The 20084-nt window shown below is 50.8% G+C and overlaps 1 protein-coding gene across 1 annotated transcript in view; it reads right to left on the bottom strand.

Annotated features, from left to right (window-relative positions):
- LRIG1 (leucine rich repeats and immunoglobulin like domains 1) overlaps positions 1-20084 on the bottom strand; it is a 124004-nt gene that overhangs the window by 14538 nt on the left and 89382 nt on the right. The window contains exons 5-11 of the mRNA XM_004372769.2: positions 18699-18842; positions 16894-17037; positions 14013-14156; positions 11159-11302; positions 8953-9033; positions 3105-3176; positions 2196-2267 (exon numbers count right to left, since the gene is read on the bottom strand). Coding sequence (XP_004372826.1) covers positions 2196-2267; positions 3105-3176; positions 8953-9033; positions 11159-11302; positions 14013-14156; positions 16894-17037; positions 18699-18842 — 801 coding nt within the window. The remainder of the gene's footprint in view (positions 1-2195; positions 2268-3104; positions 3177-8952; positions 9034-11158; positions 11303-14012; positions 14157-16893; positions 17038-18698; positions 18843-20084) is intronic.

The following is a 20084-nucleotide window of genomic DNA, read 5'->3' as shown; positions in this document are numbered from 1 at the left end:
ACGTGGGAAAAAAGTTCACCTTCATACCACACCGTCATTGTGTTTGCTGGGCCTGGCAACCTTGAGGGTGAAACCCACCTCAAACACAGAGGAGACCAGACCTTAGAAAAATTGTCCAGCCTTTAACTGGAGGAAACGTTTTGCTAAAGAATGAATTAGGACCCACAGCACAGATGGAGAGGGATAACCCCCCAACCACACACACAAGATACTTTAAAGACAAAGGCTAGGTTGAAAGACTAGACAGTAGGGACTGTGAGTAACCCCCCAAGATTCTGCAAAGACTCTTCCTTCACTAACTGAAAGCACAGCCTCCTCAACTGCTCACAGGCACTGCCTTCTCACGGCCCCCGCCTCTGGCCATTCCAGTACTCCACTGGCTCAGAGTGTGTATTCTCATGATTCCAACTCAAAGTGTGTTTCTAATCATCACTTGTGGAAATTTACCCAGAGGATGACTAAGTGGGCAGCACAACCTGCCTCAATCCAATGAAGGAAGAAAATGACCAAGTGGAATTAACCATACCCTCTCCCATCTGAGGCCTGGGCCCAGAGCCAGCCACAGCTGGGTACATGCAGAGATTGACGGGAAACCCAGGCAGGAGAGCGAGGCAGAGCCTCCAGAGCCAGGCAGAGGGATCGTGGGGTCCATACTTCTGGAAAGGCCTAGTTCTGCCTAACCAGAAAACTCAGGAAAACTGAATTTTTAGGAGGCCAAAAGAAAAATCTTCTTTCCCCTTCCTTCCTTCTTCCTCCCAAAATAGCCTCTTCCCATTAAATCAGTTCTTTACCCTCAATTTTTTATTATGAAAAGCTTCAAATAGAAAAGCTGAAAGACACGTGCAGTGAGCACATGAGTACCTCCCACTTAGACTTTACCATTAACATTTTACTGTGCTAGCGTTCTCACCTAGCCATCCATACGGCCATCCTCCTACAATGGTCCTGAATCACTGCCTCCTCCTTCCCTGGAATGAGAGCTGTGGAATCCTTTCTTCATATTAAGTTATCACCCAAAACAGACAAAAGCAAAACTAATGAGGCTTAAACAAAGGAGAAGCGCCAGACCTTAGCGGCTTTCCGCAGAGCCCTAAGGTTCCATGGACCAGCCACAGAGTTAGTTCCTCAATCCTGTTCTCAAGTCACGGCCCTCCTAAGAGAAAGCATTACCCTGACAGACCTGAATCTCACCGCAAACCACATGTCATGAGGCAAGTGCCCAGACCACCTCTCTCCCCCACTTACCAGAGGAATGTCACCAGGGGCCGGGCTCAGGTTTGCACTACCGGGCCTGCTGGGGCAGAACCACACTTCCCCACAGCCCCTTCCCTTCTCAGGGCACAGAGATGGCCATCCTTTGGCATCTGCCATTTTGTCAGCACTTGTAAGACCCAAAAGTCATGCGTTTAAGGAATCCATATTCTGGCTACAGAATCAGATTAATGTATAGGGAAAGGAAAGGAAACTTGGGTATTTCCACTGGAACACCTAGACTAGCAACTCTGTGGAGACCAGGATACAGGTTAAGTTCTAATAACCCTATCACCAAGAGTCCATGGAGAAAGTCGGTGACGTCACCACGACTGCCTATTCACCACAGTGACCTTGCAAATGCATGTGGGCTGGGCATCATTTCAACTCTGACCATCCCACAGATTGCTCTGCCTCATTCACAGCCCACCACGCTCTTTAAAGAAGCTCCTCTCAATACAGGTTCTTTGCTTTAAGCAAACTCAAAAGACGAACATTTGTCCTTGACATCATGAAAGGAGTGATTATCCACTTTACGGAAGAGTTTATTTCATGTCATCTAGAACAGAGGTTAGCAAACCACACACAGCCTGCTGTCGTCGCCTGTCTTTGTCAGTAAGATGTTATTCGCACACAGCCATACCCGCTCATTTGCGTATCGCCTGTGGCTGCTTTCTGCTACAACAGCAGAGTGGAGTCGTCGTGACTGAGCCCTTATAGCCTGCAAAGTTAAAAATATTTACTATGTGCCAACCCCTGGTCCAGAATAAGTCCCCACAGGGCTTTTTTTTTTTTTTTAAAAAAAAAAACAGGTAATTTAACTTGCACACAACTATAAACAATCTCAGCTATTACATAAAGTGAGGCGTAACTGCAGTTGTGGGAGTTTCTCACTCTGGAATTCTCCACCATGTCAGTCAGAGCCCCGGGATCCCAGAACTTACAGCTCTTTAAGATTCTTCATCTTCACAAAGGCATCAAACTGGATAGATCGGATTGCGTTCGCGCCAAGGTTCCTGAAAAAGAACATACTTCTCTTATGCAAAGAGATCCTGGGTACCTTCAAGGGTCTGCCATCCCTTGAATGACATGCATGTGAACTGAGACACTAGGGATTTTTCAGGACGGCCCTGGTTTCAAAGATGAGCCACAGGTACTAGCTAGACCCGTGTCCTAATTCTGCTCTAGCTGGCTGTCGTTTCACATATTTTGACACAAATACATGGAGTCACCCTGGAACCAAGCCCCCTTAAAGGGTGTTATTAAAGTGAGGTTGAGGCCTTTTCAGTAAGTCAACAGGCCAAAGCTGTCCCCGCAGGATTACGGTCAAACTTGATTCAAAGAGGAAATAAACTAGAATAAGGTACTAGAGACACCGCCCTAGATGGTGACAATATGGAGTGTCTCAGGGCCGCTGGGTCCTCTTCCTCCCAGGCTCTCAGGCAGCCACACACGAGAAAACCTCCCGGTTAAGTCCAGCGTGCACTCAGCACAGTTAAGCTGCTTTAGTGGAGCAACAGACTTGGCCCTCGTGGTGGTGGAGATGAGGCCAGGGCCTGTGAAGGCGCCTGGCACGATGGTGAAGCAGGGCAGGCTGAGGGAGGAAGGTAGTCCTCCAAATACCAGTCGTATTAATTGAGAGCACACCAACTGCCATATGTTCTGTAACTGTTCCTGGTATAGGCAAAACAGAGGACAAAGTTGAAGCTGTCTTCTAATGAGAAGGAAGCAGCTGGCGTTCCCAAATAGCCTATTTCTCGGTTTACAAAGATGCGATTAAATTGCTAGCAGACTTCCCCGGCAGTCGCATTTGGCAGGCCTGTGGGTTGGGGAGGGTCTGGCGAGATACTCACAGGTGCTCCAGGCCTTCCAGCCCCGAGAATGCTCTCTTAGCCACGGACTTGATCTTGTTTCCAAACAGAGTCCTACAGTTTCCAAACATCCAGAAACGGGACGGAAGGGGTGGGGAGGGGACGAGAGAGGGTTGGAAAAAGAGAACACACAATTAGGGTAGTGCTATCTGATGAGTCTGTCCAGTGAGATGCAGGTGGAAATGTGACCTGTGCTGAGATGAAGGGTCTGAAGTATGCAGGCCTTCCCCTTTCTGGAATGAAATACTTTTATCTTTATTAGAATTTAGCAGCGATGACAGGCTGGAATTGCATGCACCGTCTCGCCTAAAAAGGCCCTTTCTATGTTAAGTGGAAATCACCTTGTCCAGCCGGGGCTGTCTCCAAGGACCACCCAAGGGGATGAGGAGGGGTGAAGTTTAGCAATGGCCTCACAGCAGAGGGTGCTGCTTGCTGCTTCAGGGAGAGGAAGCAGAGTCAGAGAGGGTAATGAAAACTCTGGAACTAAAGCTGCTGCCTGATCTGAACACTGCACTCTGGGGATAAAGGTTCCCAACCAACGCAAGAAGAGGGCAGGAAACCAGGCATCCATCACGACGGCTCTGTAGCTCTTGGCACTTGAGGCCCACACTGGCAGCCAGGGTGCCCATGAGACTGACCTCCCTGGGGCCTGCAGGAGACGCAGGGTGCTCTGGCCTCTTTAACAGGACCTGGATTTTATGTGATGTCGGTGAGCCAGAGGGCCATTAAAATCCCAAGCCCAAGGGTCCTCAAAGGTCAACCTCCAACGTTACCTAAATGCCCACACCCCTGGACTGCACACCCACTAGAAGGGGGCTCTTGCTTCAACATAATTCCAATCCCAACCTGAGCTAGTGTTTTCTCCGAAGCCAAAATCTGCCTCCCTGCAACACGCAGGGCTGTGTAACCAAAAGGACAGTTCGCTTCTCTACGGGGGTGAACACAGTGTGTGCTACATGGACACTGGGAATGAAAAGAAACAATTCTTCCCTCCTCAGGATCAGAGAATTCCCTCCAGCTCCTGCTCACACAGGGGAATCGTCTGCTGGTGTCCACTCGAAGGTGGAGCTGACTTTAATGTCCACCAGCTTGTTAATAACACCGACTGCTGGGAGCGAGCTCTCGGAAGTTCTCAGAATTAGCAGGTCTGGGATAGGGGCTTCTAGGCAAAGGGATACAGGTGGTCAAGGGACCACCCTGGGAGAAAGCCAGGCTAGTCAGCCCCTCTCTGGGAGGCGGAATTCCTTGTCTAGCATCCCACTGAGAATTAGCAGAAAGATGTGGACTAGACGCCAGCTCTACCTTCAGTCCTGCATCAGGATCCTGGCCCACAAAGGAACACAGCAAGCACCAGCACTCCCCCACCCTCCACTCCCAGGAGGAGAATAAAGGAAACAAGAGCCCTGAAGAGAACCAGAGGTGGCAGGGCAGCCTGGGTATTGCCGGCCACACCAGCCCCAGGCTCCAACATAACTGGGAAAGGGCTCGGGGGGACCCCCAGGTAAGAACCAGGAAAGCAGCCAGGGTCAGGCTCACAGGAAACAGAGCAGCCAGTGCCAAGGGGCCACACGAGGACCCGCTTTCTCAGCCTGCTCCCAGGGCGCTGCAAGCCCGCGAGGCCGCTTCCCAGGGCAGCCACACCACAGGGACCTCCCAGCCCCCATTTCATAGGAAACAGACCCCTTCCTTCTCACACGTCCTCCATTTAAGCAGCCGCAGACAAAGCCTGCTCTGTTTTCTGCCTCCGGAGGGTGAAGGGGCAAAAAGGCCAAAGATCCCTTCGCTGTTTCTTTCCCTCAGAGGCAGCCTGTGTGATGTGAAAACAATCTTATCCTGAAAGAGTTTCCACAGCCTCTCTCAATCTGAAAGTTTCATTTTAAAACAAATAAACCAAACACACAGAAAACCCAGTGGCCACGCTAACGGACGCTCCCTAACCGCAGAGGCAGCCCAGCAAGGACAACACAGGGCACTCAACCCCAAGAAGGCCTCGGAACCGCCGACTTCTGCACTTCTTCAGATCCCCCGGCCAGCCCACTGTGCCCCGCTGTCCTGGTAAACACACACTGCGCTGTTTGGTGAAATGCCCGTCAACCAGATCCAGGAAAAAGCTGCGCTTTATTTCATCCATTAAATATTAGTCACACTGACCTCTCTTACAACGAGGGCAGGCTGTTATTTCTAACAGTGACAAGAGCAATAAAGCAAATTCTCAATTATGCAGGGGAAAGGATTACAGCCTTGGAAACCCTACAGGGCAGTTCTACTCTGTCCTCTGTGTCCTCTGTCGCTATGAGTAGGAACTGACTCTACAGCAATGAGTTTTAATCATCCTGTTGGTAGATTAAAATAGGTCCTCTCGTTCTCCCAGACACCTGGGGATGGGGGCTGAGCTCAAGCTGACGGTTCTAATACAGGCTGCCGTGTGGGGAAAGGAGGATGCCGGTTCTGCGCACATTGCAGAGGGAAAGGAGACCTGGCTGCACCTGACCCAGGTCCCTCCTCAGCACCAACGGAGCAGACAGTGACCCTGGGACGTCATCTGTCAAAGCCTCTCACGCATCTCCCGGCCAGCCCAGCTCCTGAAGCTCCTGGCAGGCACTGGGAGGGATGCTAAGGCGGTCCCTGTCCTCATGTCTTTGAGAATAGCCATGATGTGTACGAGCCTTCCCCCACCCCTCAACAATGACTACCATTCTGTGGGCCCAGCCCCGCCCACTGGCCAAGATGGGGCAGCTCCTCAGGCCCTTCCACCTTGAAGAAATGGAGAGGCTCTGCCTCATAATTCAGCTCTGCCCACTTCCCCCATCTCCCCCGTTAGCATGCTTCCTTGTGCCACTCAAGCCCCTCCCTCCCGAGGAATGCCGCCAGAGAGCTGGAATCACAGGCAGGCACTTGGATCATTCATAGTACGCAAGTGACTAACTGCTCCTCTCTGCCGCTAATCTGGGGTCCAGGAATCCTCCCTCCCTCCTCACATACTAACTCTGGGACGCTCTGCAGGCCCCCAGCAGGTGCCTCAGAGTTGGGGGCTCTGAGGTAGGGAACGTAATTGTCACAGGCAAGCTAGGGAGAGGAAAGCAACTCTCCAGGGTCTAGGGGCTTTCTTGCCCCGTCAGGAAGCTCCAGTTTGAAGAACTATCCAAAGTGGTTGTGTGCAGCAGCTGGAAACATTAAGGGCAGGGCGGCATCCACCCAGCCTTCACGGAAGGAGGCCTTTTATGGCTCTGCTGCTTCTCTTCTTCCTTTCTGGGAGAACATTTTAATTTAGGTCTGGCCTCGTGTGGTGGGAGAGACCCCAGGTCCTTTAGCTTAAACTCAGTGAAGGCCAGAAAATTTCCCCTTCCCATTCTGAGGTAGATCCCTGAACACCAGCCCTCTCCAGCTCTTCAAAGGCAAGCCCACACCAGATCGAAGGGACTCCCAGCACTGATGCTGTCTCCACAGGGTGAATCTGTTCAACAGACACGACAGCTCTAGAGGGGCAGCCCTGCTTCTCACTGGGTCCCGGCCCATGAAAATGGACCAGTAGAGTGTTGTGAACCCTTCTCCCAGCAATGCTCTGAGGAGACTGGGTAGGGGAGGAGATCAAGAGCAGCATTCGTTCCTTCCTTCTTCATTCAACAGATGCTTACTCAACACCTACCAATGCCAAGTATGTGGGGTTTTAACCAGAGCTGTGCACCAGGATCATGGGGAAACATCTGCTTTTTGTTTTCCCTTTTAATGTGGACAATTTCAAACACCATCACAGGTAGACAGGAGAGTCTCACAAATCCCCCTGTACCTGCCACACAGCTATAGCCATCATCCACTGCTACCAATCTGACCGCATCTCCACCTCTACCACTTCCCACCCCAACCCAGCTGGATTCTGTGGAATCCATATCACAGGCATCCTGTCCTTTTCTTGTTTTAATCCAAGAAGATAAGGAATCTTTTTTTTTTTTTTTGCATCATAACCATGACACCATAATACCTAAAATAATTGACTACGTATATTTAGTCATGTTAAGGAATTATTAAGTTACAATTTCCGCCCAATTGTATGTTTGTGTGTGTGTTTCTCTCTCTCTCTTAAAACACGTGTAGAGCCTGTAGGCCAAGATTCAGATTCAGTGGGGCTGGGTGGGCTAAGGCTTGAGAACCTGTATTTTAACAAGTTCTCAGGTAAGTCTCCTGATTAGGTCAGTTTGGAAACCCCTGCTTTAGTGGAGCACATGTCAAATCAGATAACTCAAGTGAGGAAAATGGGGGTTTGCACTGACTTCTTGGGGGTTCAGACAGAACTGCTGAGCCTACTCCAGTGGGGCAAGGTTGGAGAAAACACCAGGGAAGACAGACAGCAGGCAATGAGGAAGGCAGCCTCAGGCTACCAGGGTCCTCAGAGCCGTGCACACTGCACGGAGCTTCCCTCTGTGGGAGGAGGAGTCTCCTGAAGCCCTGAACACCCAAGAGCTGTGGCTCTAAGTAAGTTCTACTGGAGGGACAGGCCCCTCAAGAAGCTGGGCCGTGCTGTCCACTCTCCCCACCATCTCCCATCAGTGAGTTACAGACGTCATTGTCAGAATCAACTCAACAGCAAGGGGTTTGGTTTTGAGCCCCTTTCCAAGCTGGTAGCCGTTCTTGTTAGTAACAGGTCTAGGTCCCCACCCCTTGCTGTTCCTGGCCTTCCCAAAGCTTGCTGTGTATGGACTAAAGGTCTTGGAAACAAAAAGACGAAAGACTGACAGGCATTTGTGACATGCTATCAGAGCTCGGGATGCTCAAGAAGAAATCCAATCCTCTGAGAGCTGTAACAGCTTATTCTTAATCAGAACCTCATAGTATCACAGGTGTGAAAAAACACACTTTTCAAAACAAATCAGAAGCGTTTACAAAGAAGACTCTCCCCACACAAGCCTTCCTGGCACCCCGAGCTCACCTGGTGCTCTGAAAACACTTCACATTTGTACTTGGGGGGCAGGTGGGCTCTCCTCTGCTCACTACCACTGGGACCCCGAGATCACAGTGGGGACTGTCTGGTCCGTCTTATCCCTTCAAGTCTCCTCTGAGTGGCTAATGCACAGTGAACAATCCGACTCTAACTTCTGTATGTTCTGTGGGTGAGCAGTGAGGCCAGACGCAGAGAGAACCAGGGTAGGACAGGAGAAAGAACGCAGGCTTTAGAGCCAGGCAATCCTGACCCCGCCACTAACCAGCTGCGTGGCCGCGGGCAAAATCCCTTGGCCTCTCTTTCCTCAACTATAAAAAGGCAGCGTAGGAGAGCCTGCCCACATGAGATACAACAGATACCATATACACACACAAGGGCCTAGCAGAGTAACTGGCACATCCTAGGTGATAAAAACCGAAAAACCCAAAATCTTAAAATAAAAAATCGCTATTACTATTATCCTTGGTAATGAGTGTTTCCGTTTAAGATTAGAATTGACAACAAAAGTACTTACAGAGCCTTAAAACCATCAAAAGTTACTGAGCGTTCAGACGTTTCACAAAATTTCTAGAAACTGAGTCAGAGGGCCAGGCTCCTTTGTGCAAACAATACAAAAATTTGGCTGTTTTCACATTAGTCACATTAAGCAGGAGAGAAGGACCAATGGCTACCAGATACCATGTCTTTTTCCCCACAGAAACCAGGGCCTGGGGCAGCAGTGGGACCACTGGCCCAGGCAGAAGGTTGGATGCCTCCCTTTCTCATGCAGACTGTTCTCCCCAAACAAAAGAAGATGTTCAAGGAGCCAGCTGTCCCCCTGCAGAGCCCAGAACAAAGGAGGCTGAAGAACCATCTCCCTCACCAGAGCCGGGACTTCAAACAGGAGATACTCACAGCTTGCTCAGGCTGTCAAGCCCTGTAAAAGCACCACTGGTGTCCTCTATTGTGCCTGAAATCTCGTTATGGTCCAGATCCCTGTGGAGAAGACAGAAAGAAAGCTCGCCATCCAGTCTGAGTTTTCAACTTATTCTTCAACACGGGGGGAGGGGGCTCAGCCTTACATGAAGCTTCCGCTTTGAAGCTAAAAACACGTTAAGTGCATTCTAGATGGCCAGCTGTAATGGATGGCTAAGGGAAGTGTGACCACTCCCCCCAGGAGGCCCAGTTTTGCCCACACCTTGTGGTGTGGCCTCCAACCAAGCCGACACTAGTCACACATGAAGCTTCCCCAGGCCTCCATGTGCTGGTTCCCAGGCAGCCACAGCAAGCCGGGGGGCGGGCGGGGGAAATCACACAGGAAAGTTTGTACTCCACCCCCGAGTGCGTGTATCTGGCCTCAGCACCGAAAATCAACCCAAAGGGATGAAGTGTTCCTTAAGGTCCCTGTCTGCTCTCACACTAACCAGAGTCCCTTTTCCAAACAGGACCAAAAAACTATGGCAGGCACATGAAAGAGGGGACAGTGAGAGAGGTACCCTCCCTGGGGCCACCTCTGTGATAGAAGTAGAACTGGACCCAGAGCCCTCACCCCCTCATGGTGCCTGCACAGTGACTCTGAGCCAGGGAGGACATCTGGGCGCTGAGTCAGACTTGTGACCCACTTGCCAGGATGGGAGAAAGGAGGCCAAGCTCTCAGCCCAGTCTCTTCCAGCACTGCAATCACAAGGCCGGTGAATCAGCTTCCTTCCCTCAGTTTCCAGCAGCAGGTCACAGCCCCCAGGCAAACACCACACCTGGCAGCCAGGCTCCATTCCAACACATTCAGCCCTCACCAACTTTACACTTGGTTCCTGGTCCCTAACTGTCCTCCCGTAAGCCCTCGCGACATGGGGCCAAAAAGAGAAAAGGGATGGCCCTCTTGGCCCCAGGAGAGCCCTCAGAAGGAATCACACTGCCAGGAAGGAACGAGCTCTGACTGAAAAGTGAGATGCTTGCTGTGACCGTATTTTACAGCAGGAAGCTCAAAGAGCTGACATTCTGCTGCTGGAAGGGAATTCTCCTTTCAATGGGCCCTTCTCTATTATCTTCATACTGCAAACGGGGGACTTGGGGCTGCAGCTCTGTGTGCCTGTCTCCCCGCTCCTGGCCCTGGCTGACAAACTTTTTCTCTTTTCTCTGGCTCAGTCTGAATATTCCCAGCCTTGTTAATCAAGCCGTGCAAGGCCTCACAGGCTGACCTCAGCGTGGACGGCCTGGCGTCCGGGTGCCTTCACGTTCCCCAACAACAGCTCAGCATTAAAGCCCACTGCTGTCTCCACCAGGTGCGGGCGCAAAGGCCTTCCTGCCTCTGGAATCAGAATAGGCCCCTCCCTCTGCAGTCGGCACACCTGCAAAGGAGCGCGCAGAAGCCATTTGCCCCTTTTAGAAACCATATGCCCCTCTTCTGGGGCTTTATGCCAACAGTTGCCTGGATGTTCTCGAAAGCCAACAATTGACAAGTTTTGTGGTGAAAGTCCCAGAAAAGCATCCTGCAGCAACTTCCTGCCACCCCACTTAATTAGGGGTCTAGAGGGAAATGACATTATCACCTCCACTTTGTTCACTGACTCCTAATGAGGCTCGTGGAAAGTCACGGAACTCCTCAAGAACCTGCCTCGGCAATGAGGCATCCTGGGACACAGCATGTGCTGAACAAGTTCAAACCCCAGCTGCCCCTTGGTTCAGACAGAACATACTTGGGACTGAAAAATGGAAGTCAGAACCGGGAGACTCAGGACTGGAAAGACTAAGCCCCCGGCTGCTGCACTGGAGGCTCCTCCAAGCACTCGGCCTGGGTGGTTCTTCCCAACCACAGGACCCCAGCATCCTGCCAAGCGCACTGCGGGAACGACCACTTGATAACAACAGTTTTGTCAAAAGTCATCATCACTCTACCGGCACCAGCTTGAGGGGAACGAGAGACACTTTTCTGCTCAACCAGTTCCTTTTCAGTTGGTTACAGAAAAGCCTGAGGCTGCACACATAACAGGCCAGCAGTGGAGCCAATTCTGACTCAAAGCAAATGGGAACAGAATTCATCAAAGTAGTGGGTTTGTTCTGTTCTGCTCTCCCAAGTGGGTACCCCTCCCTTCTTCTGTCAACCCAACAGTGAGAGACGTACAAGACTCGCAGGCTTCTGAGTCCCTTGAAGGCACCTTCCGCGATGTGGCTGATGGAATTATGGCTGAGACGCAGGACGTTCAGGCTATTCAAATCAGCCAGGCTCTCCTCGTCCAGCCGGGTGAGGTTGTTGAAGGACAGAATCCTGAGGAAGATGGGGAAAGCAGAGGTCACCATCAGGTCACAGGGGGTTGCCCTCCCTCTCTGTTCCTCAACACCAAGCCACTGTCATCCTGGTCTCAGTGGGAAGGCACACTCACTCACTGACACACCCACAAGAATCCCAAAAGCAAAAGTGGTTGTGTAGCTAGAACCCCATCATGGCTCAAAATCCATACAGACTGACCCCTAAGATGGACTTGTAGGTCACGGAGACAGAGGAGATCCATAAACTGAGGAACACAAGAACCCTCAAGTTCCAGTCCCTTCTTGCTGGCGTCCACAGCTCATCCTGATTCAGGCTAAGAACGGCCTCCCACTGCAGTGACCTAGAGACTCTGGACAGGACCTGGTAAGCAATGGTACCCACAGCCCAGCAGTTCTCAGAGTGAGCAAGAACTCCAGCTAGACTCCACATGTCAGCCAGCAGAGGGCACCACTAGCCACTGCCTGGGACAAGCCTTCCACACCAGCACTTCATACCTTACCTGGGCAATACCCAGGGGACTCAGAGTCTACTGCCCGGCTCCCTTGTTCCCATCCAGGTCAGCATCTCAGCATGACCCACCCACTGTGTCCAGGGCAGGGAAGATGCCCCAACAATCATACACTTCCCCTGCACATCAGAATGAAGCCCTCTTCCTCACAGCACTTTTGTACGGCTGACACAGTCCTGGGCTGGCTACTTGGCATAGCAGTCATCTATCTTTGAAAAATGGGAATGTAGGCTGGAGCAGGAAGAAGAAAAATAAATCCAGAGACGATTAACGAGTTTTTAAAGGCTGCAGGGAGCTACATTCTTTCCCTCCTGGAGAAATAAGTCATGGTGTCTGTCAGTCACAAAGACCTGGCAGAACATCAAAATTACAGCCTCACCTGCAGTTAACAAATTTCGCTTCAAGGAGGCAGGAAACAACACACTGTAAAGCACCCCTAAGCCTGGCTCTGAAGTTACCTGGCCATCAGGCAAACTACTAAGTTGGTCAAGGCATGCTTGCATGGCCTTTCCTGACCCTTATAAAGGGCACAGCAGACAGCTTCACACTGTCTGCCAGCCAGAGAGGGACACGGAACTGAGGACTGCCCCAGAAGGGTGTGGCCTGTCACCACCCCTCAGGGGATTCGGGGGAACTGCTTCTCGCCTCCATCATAAGACTGGCCAGGTCTGGGGGACTTAGAAGGCCTCTCCTGCCTCCCCACCACTTCCAGCCCTCGCCCTTAAAAAACCCCGTGTCCCGGGAGTTCCCAAGTGGGGGGTGAACACTGTCGCAGCCCAGGTAAAGAGCTTGCCAGAAGGCAACCAATACCACGTGAAAATAACATGCAACTGTATTGCTTCGAAGTGCCTGGAAGCTAACTCCAAAAGGTAAACACACACACACACCACCCCCTACCCCCAAGGAAAGTATTAAGAAACAGGCAGGACTATTGATTTTTGCATTAGATAATAATGGATTTGCTGAACTATAAATGCCCGGCCCGTGTGGCACGCGTGCGTGTGCGTGAGGAGGGGAGAGACAACACAGAAGTAAAGATAAAAACGCTGCTTGCAAGAGCCAACATGAAGTGTGAACACCCCCTTAAGTTTGCCCGGGAAGTTCAAGAGTGAGTTTAGGACAAGAAAGGGGCCTGGCACTCTGACGAACATTCGTTCAACTTCAACAGGTCAATCTTTTCCTACAGCCGAGCCTAGGAAAAGAAGAAAAAAGAGAAAGGAAAACCCCCCTGAAACCTCTTAAAGAATAAAGAACTCTAGTGGACGAGGAACTAGAAATGAGAACAAACGTGGTGAGGCCTGCCCCTCCCCTTGCCCAAAACCAATCTTCTAAATCTCCTAGAGGTGGGTCAGAAATGGTTCTCGAACAGAACAAAGAACACAGCTATGCGAGTCCCTGGCCCCTGGCGGGGCTGCTTTAATCACCAATAACCACACCCCGACCTAACACGGTGGCCGTGGCCGACCCTCGAGGCTACAGCAGCTGTGAAACCCTGGACACCAGCAGCTCAGCAGTTCAGCTCTGACCTGGGAGCCCTGTCTGGGGACGCCAAGAGTGAGGGGGCTGTGAGTCTTTCAGCCAAGTGTACACACACCTTCCCCACTGCATGGAGCCTCTGCTACCAGACTGGTGAAATGCAAAATGCGGACAAGGAAGGGGCCAGGACCTTGTCAATTTGTCTGAAAGAAGGAAGGTGAAAACAAGCGTTCCACTATCAATGTCTCGCCACCTATCGGCTTCACTCTTAGTCAAACCCTCCTTTCTGTGCTTGGGCTCAAATAACCTCTTTCACTAGAGGAGGAGGTGCTACGTGGTGTAGCCATTACCATACAGTCACACTCAAAACAGCTGTGATGAAAACACTTCTTTGGGCGGCCCTTCCACAGCAGAGCCTACGATCTCAGGGAAGTTTCTCCAAACCCATGACGAGGCCTGAGGCAAAGGCTCCCTGCAGGGATTTAGCCTAATCTGACTAAATTTAGTCTAATTTACTCCTTCAGTCTAATGTGAAAGCAGGGGGTGCAGGGAGGAGATTAGGAAGGGATCCAAACTCATATCCCTGAGGTCCTGCTGTAGGCCTGGCTGGTTTGGGGACCCGTCCTCCCTCCAGGACAGGGCTGTTGGCCAGCCAGCCTGCCTCCAAGCTCCCTCCCTATCCAGCCCTCCCCAGAGCACAGCGCTGGTGCTGGGGACACTTACAGCTCATGCAGCTTCTGGCAGAAGCTCCAGCCATCGCGGTTAATGCGAGAGATGGAGTTGTTGCTGAGGTGGAGCTGGTGCAGGGCCGTGAGGCCGTAGAGCGAGCCGCTGTTCACTTCCGTCAGGCTGTTGTACTCCAGGTGCCTGCAACAACAGCCACAGCCAGGATGAAGCAGCCCGCAGACACCTCTTGGCAGTGGTGAGGCACCTGATGACTGCCGGCGCTGCTATCAGCTCGGCGCTGTGCCGAGCACTTCACCTGCAGTGTTCGTCCATCCACTCAACAGACGACAAGTAAGAGCCACACTGTATCAGGCACTGTGACCAGCACGGAGAACATAACAGTGCATGAGAGAACCGCAGAGACGGCTCTCACTCGTGTGTGTGCGTGTGCATCTGCTTGTACACTTACACGCAGGGGGTAGGAGAAACCAGGCAGAACACTAACAGACAGTGGTACGGGCCAGGACAGACTGAGGAAGTTCAGAGGGCAAGGGAAAGCTCCTAGACGTGACCTTTTTAGCTGAGACATCAAGGAGGAGTGAAGGTGATCCAAACAAACACATAGGCAGAAGGGTTCCAAGCAGAGGGCACAGCAAGAGCAGAGTCCACTAAAGGAACAGAAAGAAGGTATGAGACAGCTCTTATTATCCCCATCTTAGAGAGAAGGAAACAGAGGCTGAGAGAAGCTAGTCACTCGTAAAGATTCCACAGCTTAGCAGGTAACTGGGGCGGGGGGTGGGGGTGGAGGTGGCAGAATTCAAACCCAAGGCAGGCTACCAACACCCGCGCTCTGGAACACTGTGTCAAGAGACACGGCTTTAGCTCTGGGGTCAGAAGACTTGGGTTTAAGTCCTAATTTTGCCACCTGCTGGCTGAATGAACCCGAGCGTCTGTAAAGTGGAAATATCAAGAGTATCGACTTCATAAGGCTGTTGGGAGAAGGAAATGAGAAAATGCACGTTGAGATTTTCACAGTGAGCTTAGGACGTCGTTCTCAACAAGTTTATGAAGTAAGTGTGTTATTGCCCTGCTTCTCAGCACAGCACACCCCGGCCACAGGTGACCCGACCCCGTGACTGGACTCTTAATGAAAGTCACTATTCCACATTTTGCTCCATGCAAGCCGCCTTTGCTTTTTCCCATCTTACTTTCTGCCACTGCTCAAAAAGTAAGCACTTAATTTATAAATAACCTCTAAGACAATTCATCAACCCTAATAGGTATACATTCGTTCAACATAAAAACCAAATGGTTATTTGCTAACTCTAATTTCTTCTGAGAATCCAAAGACTCTGTTTTCATCTTGGCCTACACAGCACACCATCAACTGGATTTCAAAGTCCAAAACGACAGTTTCAAGGATGTCAAGTAAACGCTTTCTTGAAAATGTAAAAACAGAGAGATAACTAAGCAAAGGTGGAAGACGAGGTGAGCGAGAAGCAAAATGCCAGTGCTTGTGCCTTTATTTTACTGTGTGTGAGTGTGAGAGTGTGTGTGTGTGTGTGTGAGTGGTGTGTGAGTGGTGTGTGTGTGTGTGAGTGGTTGTGTGTGTGGTGTGTGTGTGAGAGTGTGAGTGGTGTGTGTGTGTGGTGTGTGTGTGTGAGTGTGAGTGGTGTGTGGGTGTGGTGTGTGGGTGCGTGTGTGTGAGTGGTGTGTGTGTGTGTGGTGTGTGTGTGTGAGTGGTATGTGTATGTGGTGTGTGGGGGTGTGGTATTTGGGTGTAGGGTGTGTGAATGTGAGTGATGTGTGTGTATGGGTGTGTGTAGTGGTATGTGGGTGTGGTGTATGTGGTGTGTGTGTGAGCTGCTTCTGAGAATGAGGTCTGCACAGACAGTGGGTGGAATTGGACCTAGGGTTTTTGGTTGTTGTTTCTGATACAAAGATGACCAATAAAGGCTATAAAAGCAGTGATACAATCTGCACAAAGCGGAAGGGAGGAGGGGGTGTCATGAGCGAGTTCAGCCATTGACTGTAACGCAACAAATCTCCAGGTGATACATAAAGATAGTGGTAGAAGTGTATTAACCTGGAGACCTGCAAGTAACCACCAGAACGACTGAAAACAGAGTGACTGGCTCTTGGGAATGAAGTGGGGAGGGTGGGGGGACATGACTGCTTTTCTTTCCTGCCTGATTGTCTTTAACTATCTGTATACATTGGTTTTGATTTTTTTTTTTTTTAAAAAAAAGCTAATTTAAATGTTTCAAAACAGAAGATCATCAATAGTCTTTTATGTATGCTTTGTTGTCATTCAACGTTACTCTGGCAAGCACGCAAGTTCTCTTATTGTACACATCTGGCTGAAGAGAACGCTCCCTTGATAAAAGCTGAACATCTGCATGGAGTGCCTTGATTAGCTCACAAGACAAATAAATCTCTCAGGATGAACTATACATTGTTGGCCCACCTGCACATCAAGAAAGACTGTCAAACCCAAGAGCTGGGAAAGAAGGAACTTCCTGTGGTGTGTGGGAGGAGGAGGATGTGGGAAGGGAGTCAGCTGTGCGATCCCATGTCCATTATAGAAGTGGGGGTGGGGAGCAAAAACGGGGTGGGAGGGAATGCGCCCACCAAAATGGCTTCCTTGTCCATCTCCACCAACCAACTTACCTGACCTAATCCACTAACACCTCCTCCAAGAGATTTTCCTAACCCACAAGGAAGGAAATCAGATTTGGCCCAGTCCCCATAAACACAGACGCCACAGCGCTGGATCCAGCTGAAGTCACGTACAGTCCTTTAGAGCAGGGTGCTGGGTCCAGCTCCCCATGACATGCCCAGTGCTCAGATGAATGAACACATGCGTGACACAGACCACACACGTATCCCCAGCTCCACAGCAAAGCCAGGCCCTGCCCCGAGCCTGGCCCACACTTACAGCACATGCATCTTGGACAGCCCCCAGAAGGCCCCGTCAGTCAGCTTGCTAATGTTGTTCCGTTGAAGCTTCAGCACCTCCAGACTGTCGAGTCCCTGGAACGTCAGGCCCTCGATCAGCCGAATTCGATTCCGATTGAGGTCCCTAAAGAGGTGGAGCCAACAGGTTCAGAGTGTCCCATCCACACACCTGCTTATGACCATTCCCATGCAGTCCTGGCTGGGCTTCCTAAGCCAGCAGGGAAATCCCATCAAGTGAGGTTCCATGGAAGCTAGAGCCCACACCCGTGTCATGCCCCCTCCTCACCCACTGACACCAAAACAGGTTACTGCTGCTACTGAGTGAAAGACAAGGGATGCAGCTGACACATAAGCCATCCCCACATCCCCCCGTGAGTGTGCACTCATGATACTCTGTCGTGAGGCACCATTCATGATGCTGCAGTGAGGAGGTGGGCATGACTCAGGATGTGAGCATCTTAGGTGAGGTGTCTCAGCTTAGCAACAGAAATCCTCAACCCAGGGAAGGTCTAACCACTGGCTTTCAAATGACAATCACACTTTCCCTCGGGGCATTTAACAGGAGCTCTACTTATGGAGAGAAGCCCCGGTGGTGCAGTGGTTAAAGTGCTCAGCTGCTAAACGAAAGGTCAGCGGCTTGAACCCACCAGCCACTCTGCAGGAGAAAGATGTGGCAGTCTGCTTTCAAAAAGATTTACAGCCTTGAAAACCCCACGGTTCTACACTGTCCCACACGGTTGCAATGAGTTGGAATTGACTCCACGGCAATGAGTTTGGTTTTTTGGTTCTACTTATGGAGAGAAGTTACTGCATACGGGGGGTGGGGGGGTAGAAGGAAGACACATCGTGAAGCATACACGTTTGGCTTCCAGCCCCAGTGTGATAAAGCCTTAGTCAACCAAAAGATGTGAGGAGTCTGGGTGGGCAGCACTGGAGGAAGGGGAAGAAGGAGAGCACAGGGTTGACCAGAAAGTCCTTGGTTTTCCCCAAATATTTCTGCAGCGCCTCATGACCCTACCCCACACGCAGCCTACTGAGCGCTGATGAGACAAACCTGCTCCGAGGACTGAAGGATTAGGGCTCCGGCCGTCACTGCACGGGGCGGGGGAGCAGAGGCAGTGCGAGGCTGGGGCTCACCACGTCTGCTGCCAAACCTGGCCCTAAACGGTTCTTTTGTTCTGTTTAATCCAAATCTCCAATACTGGCTTATGCTGCTTAGATACATTCTTTAGCGAAAGAGGGCAAAGAAAACAAAAAACCAAGGAACAAAGAGTCCTTAATCGGTTCTGGTTAATAGAAAACCAAAACCAAACTCACTGCCATCGAGTTGATTCCAACTCCCAGAGACCCTAGAGAAGTTTTCCTAAATCCAAAACCCGGTGCCACTCTAGGAGGGCACGCAAACGGGGCCATCAAAAGCAGACAAACACCACAGCCCGCGTCTTGCTCACTACCTCTGGCTGCAATAACCCATAGAGCCGGCGCATTAGCTGGCGTCCACTAACCAACAGGACTCCTCACCTCATCTGGAAAACGCCGATGAGGACAAGTGTTCACACACTCAGTGGATCTCTTTCTTAGCAATCTGAGGCAACCCACAGGCACCAGACCCAGCTCCTAATTTGCTTTTATGAGGTGCTGCCATAGGGCCATTAATGATAGTTTATGCAGAGCTTTACCAAGGGGGAGTGAGGAAGGGGTGGTGTTTGGTATAAGGTCCTTGGGGAAATGTGGCCTCCATGAAGTTGGGCCAACCGTAATTAAAGTGCAGGTTTCCGTACTCACAGTTGAGTCAGCCTGGGTAGCTTGAACGCTTTCACAGGAAGCTGGGCGATCCTGTTTTTGCTCAGGCGGAGCGTTAGCAGCGACCGTGACAGACCATCAAATGCTCCTGACTCCAGGGCACCGATCCGGTTGCTGGCCAGGTTGCTGGAATGATTCATAAGAGAAAGCATAGCGGTCAGCAGGAGGCCTTCCTCCTCTCGTTAAAGACACGAGACCCAGCTGTGTTGGGAAATAAGACACACGCAGAGGGACAGGTTTCCAGTGAGACACTTGTCATCACCAGGCTGTGAACACCATCTTGACTCACAGATGGGCAGCTGGGGAAATGCAGGTTATCAAGACCGCCCAATGAAGGCCGTGAGGTCAGCCTTGCTTCATGCTCAATGCAAACTGCACCTCCACCGCCAACCGTTCTCCCACAGCAGCCCAGCCACCAGATTCCTCCTCACCCAAGGGTTATGGCTCAAGACTGAACAGGAAAGACCTATGAAGCAGAAAGTCTCCTGAGGGGTGAGGTCAGAGTGGATTTAATAATTTGGGTAAACAACCTTTAATTCTGAAGTAGATCTTATTTTATGACTTACAAAATAAATCTGTATAAACCACAACTCATTTAAGAATTCTAAATGCCCCCAAAAAACATTTAAGGAGATCTGCAGAGAGTCCCTTTGGAGAACCAACGATACGTCAATGGTACCTATATTTACAAGACTGGGAACACACGAGGCATTTCCTCTTACAATACAGAAAAGGCAGATATCATTTCTCAAAGTACACTGGATGGTACAGCTAAGATCTGTGCATTCCACTGTATGTAAATTGTATCTCAAGTAATAAAATAGAAAATTTAAAAAAAAAAGAGGAGGAGGAGAAAAGAAAAGGGAGGAACGTTAAGGCATTCCTGCGAGATGTTTCCTCCCAACACCTCTCCTCCCACCTTCCCTGGACAAATGCTGCTCTTTTGAGCACACATGCAAAGGACAAAGACCACAGAGAACCTTCCACAATGGAGCAGGCAAGGGAGGGAAGGAGGCACTTCTCATCCCTCCATCAGGCAGGGGCCCAGAACAGGGCACACGAGAATTCTTTGCAAACGTGGCGGGACTATTTGTTCTTAACACTTCAGATTAGAGAAGAACAGTCTGTGTGATTAAGAGATACTGGCCGGTATTTGCCAGAAGAGCTAAGTTCCTCCTGCTCTGGTGCAGGGAGAGAAGGTCACTCAGCAGCTGGTGGTTTCTTTGTCCCAAGCAAGGAGGTGGCAGGTGGCAGCTGGACACCTTTTCAAAAGCCTTCATTAGGGACTGAGCATGGCCACACTGGCTCAAAAAGCCTGGGCCTCCTGTTTCCAGTTCTGATGCCCTGATGCAGCCTGCTCTCCTCAGT

Source organism: Trichechus manatus, unplaced genomic scaffold (genome assembly GCF_000243295.1).
Source record: "Trichechus manatus latirostris isolate Lorelei unplaced genomic scaffold, TriManLat1.0 scaffold00020, whole genome shotgun sequence".
NCBI lineage: Eukaryota > Metazoa > Chordata > Mammalia > Sirenia > Trichechidae > Trichechus > Trichechus manatus.
Note: the sequence above shows the minus strand (reverse complement) of the source record. Positions and strands in the feature narration are given on the sequence as shown.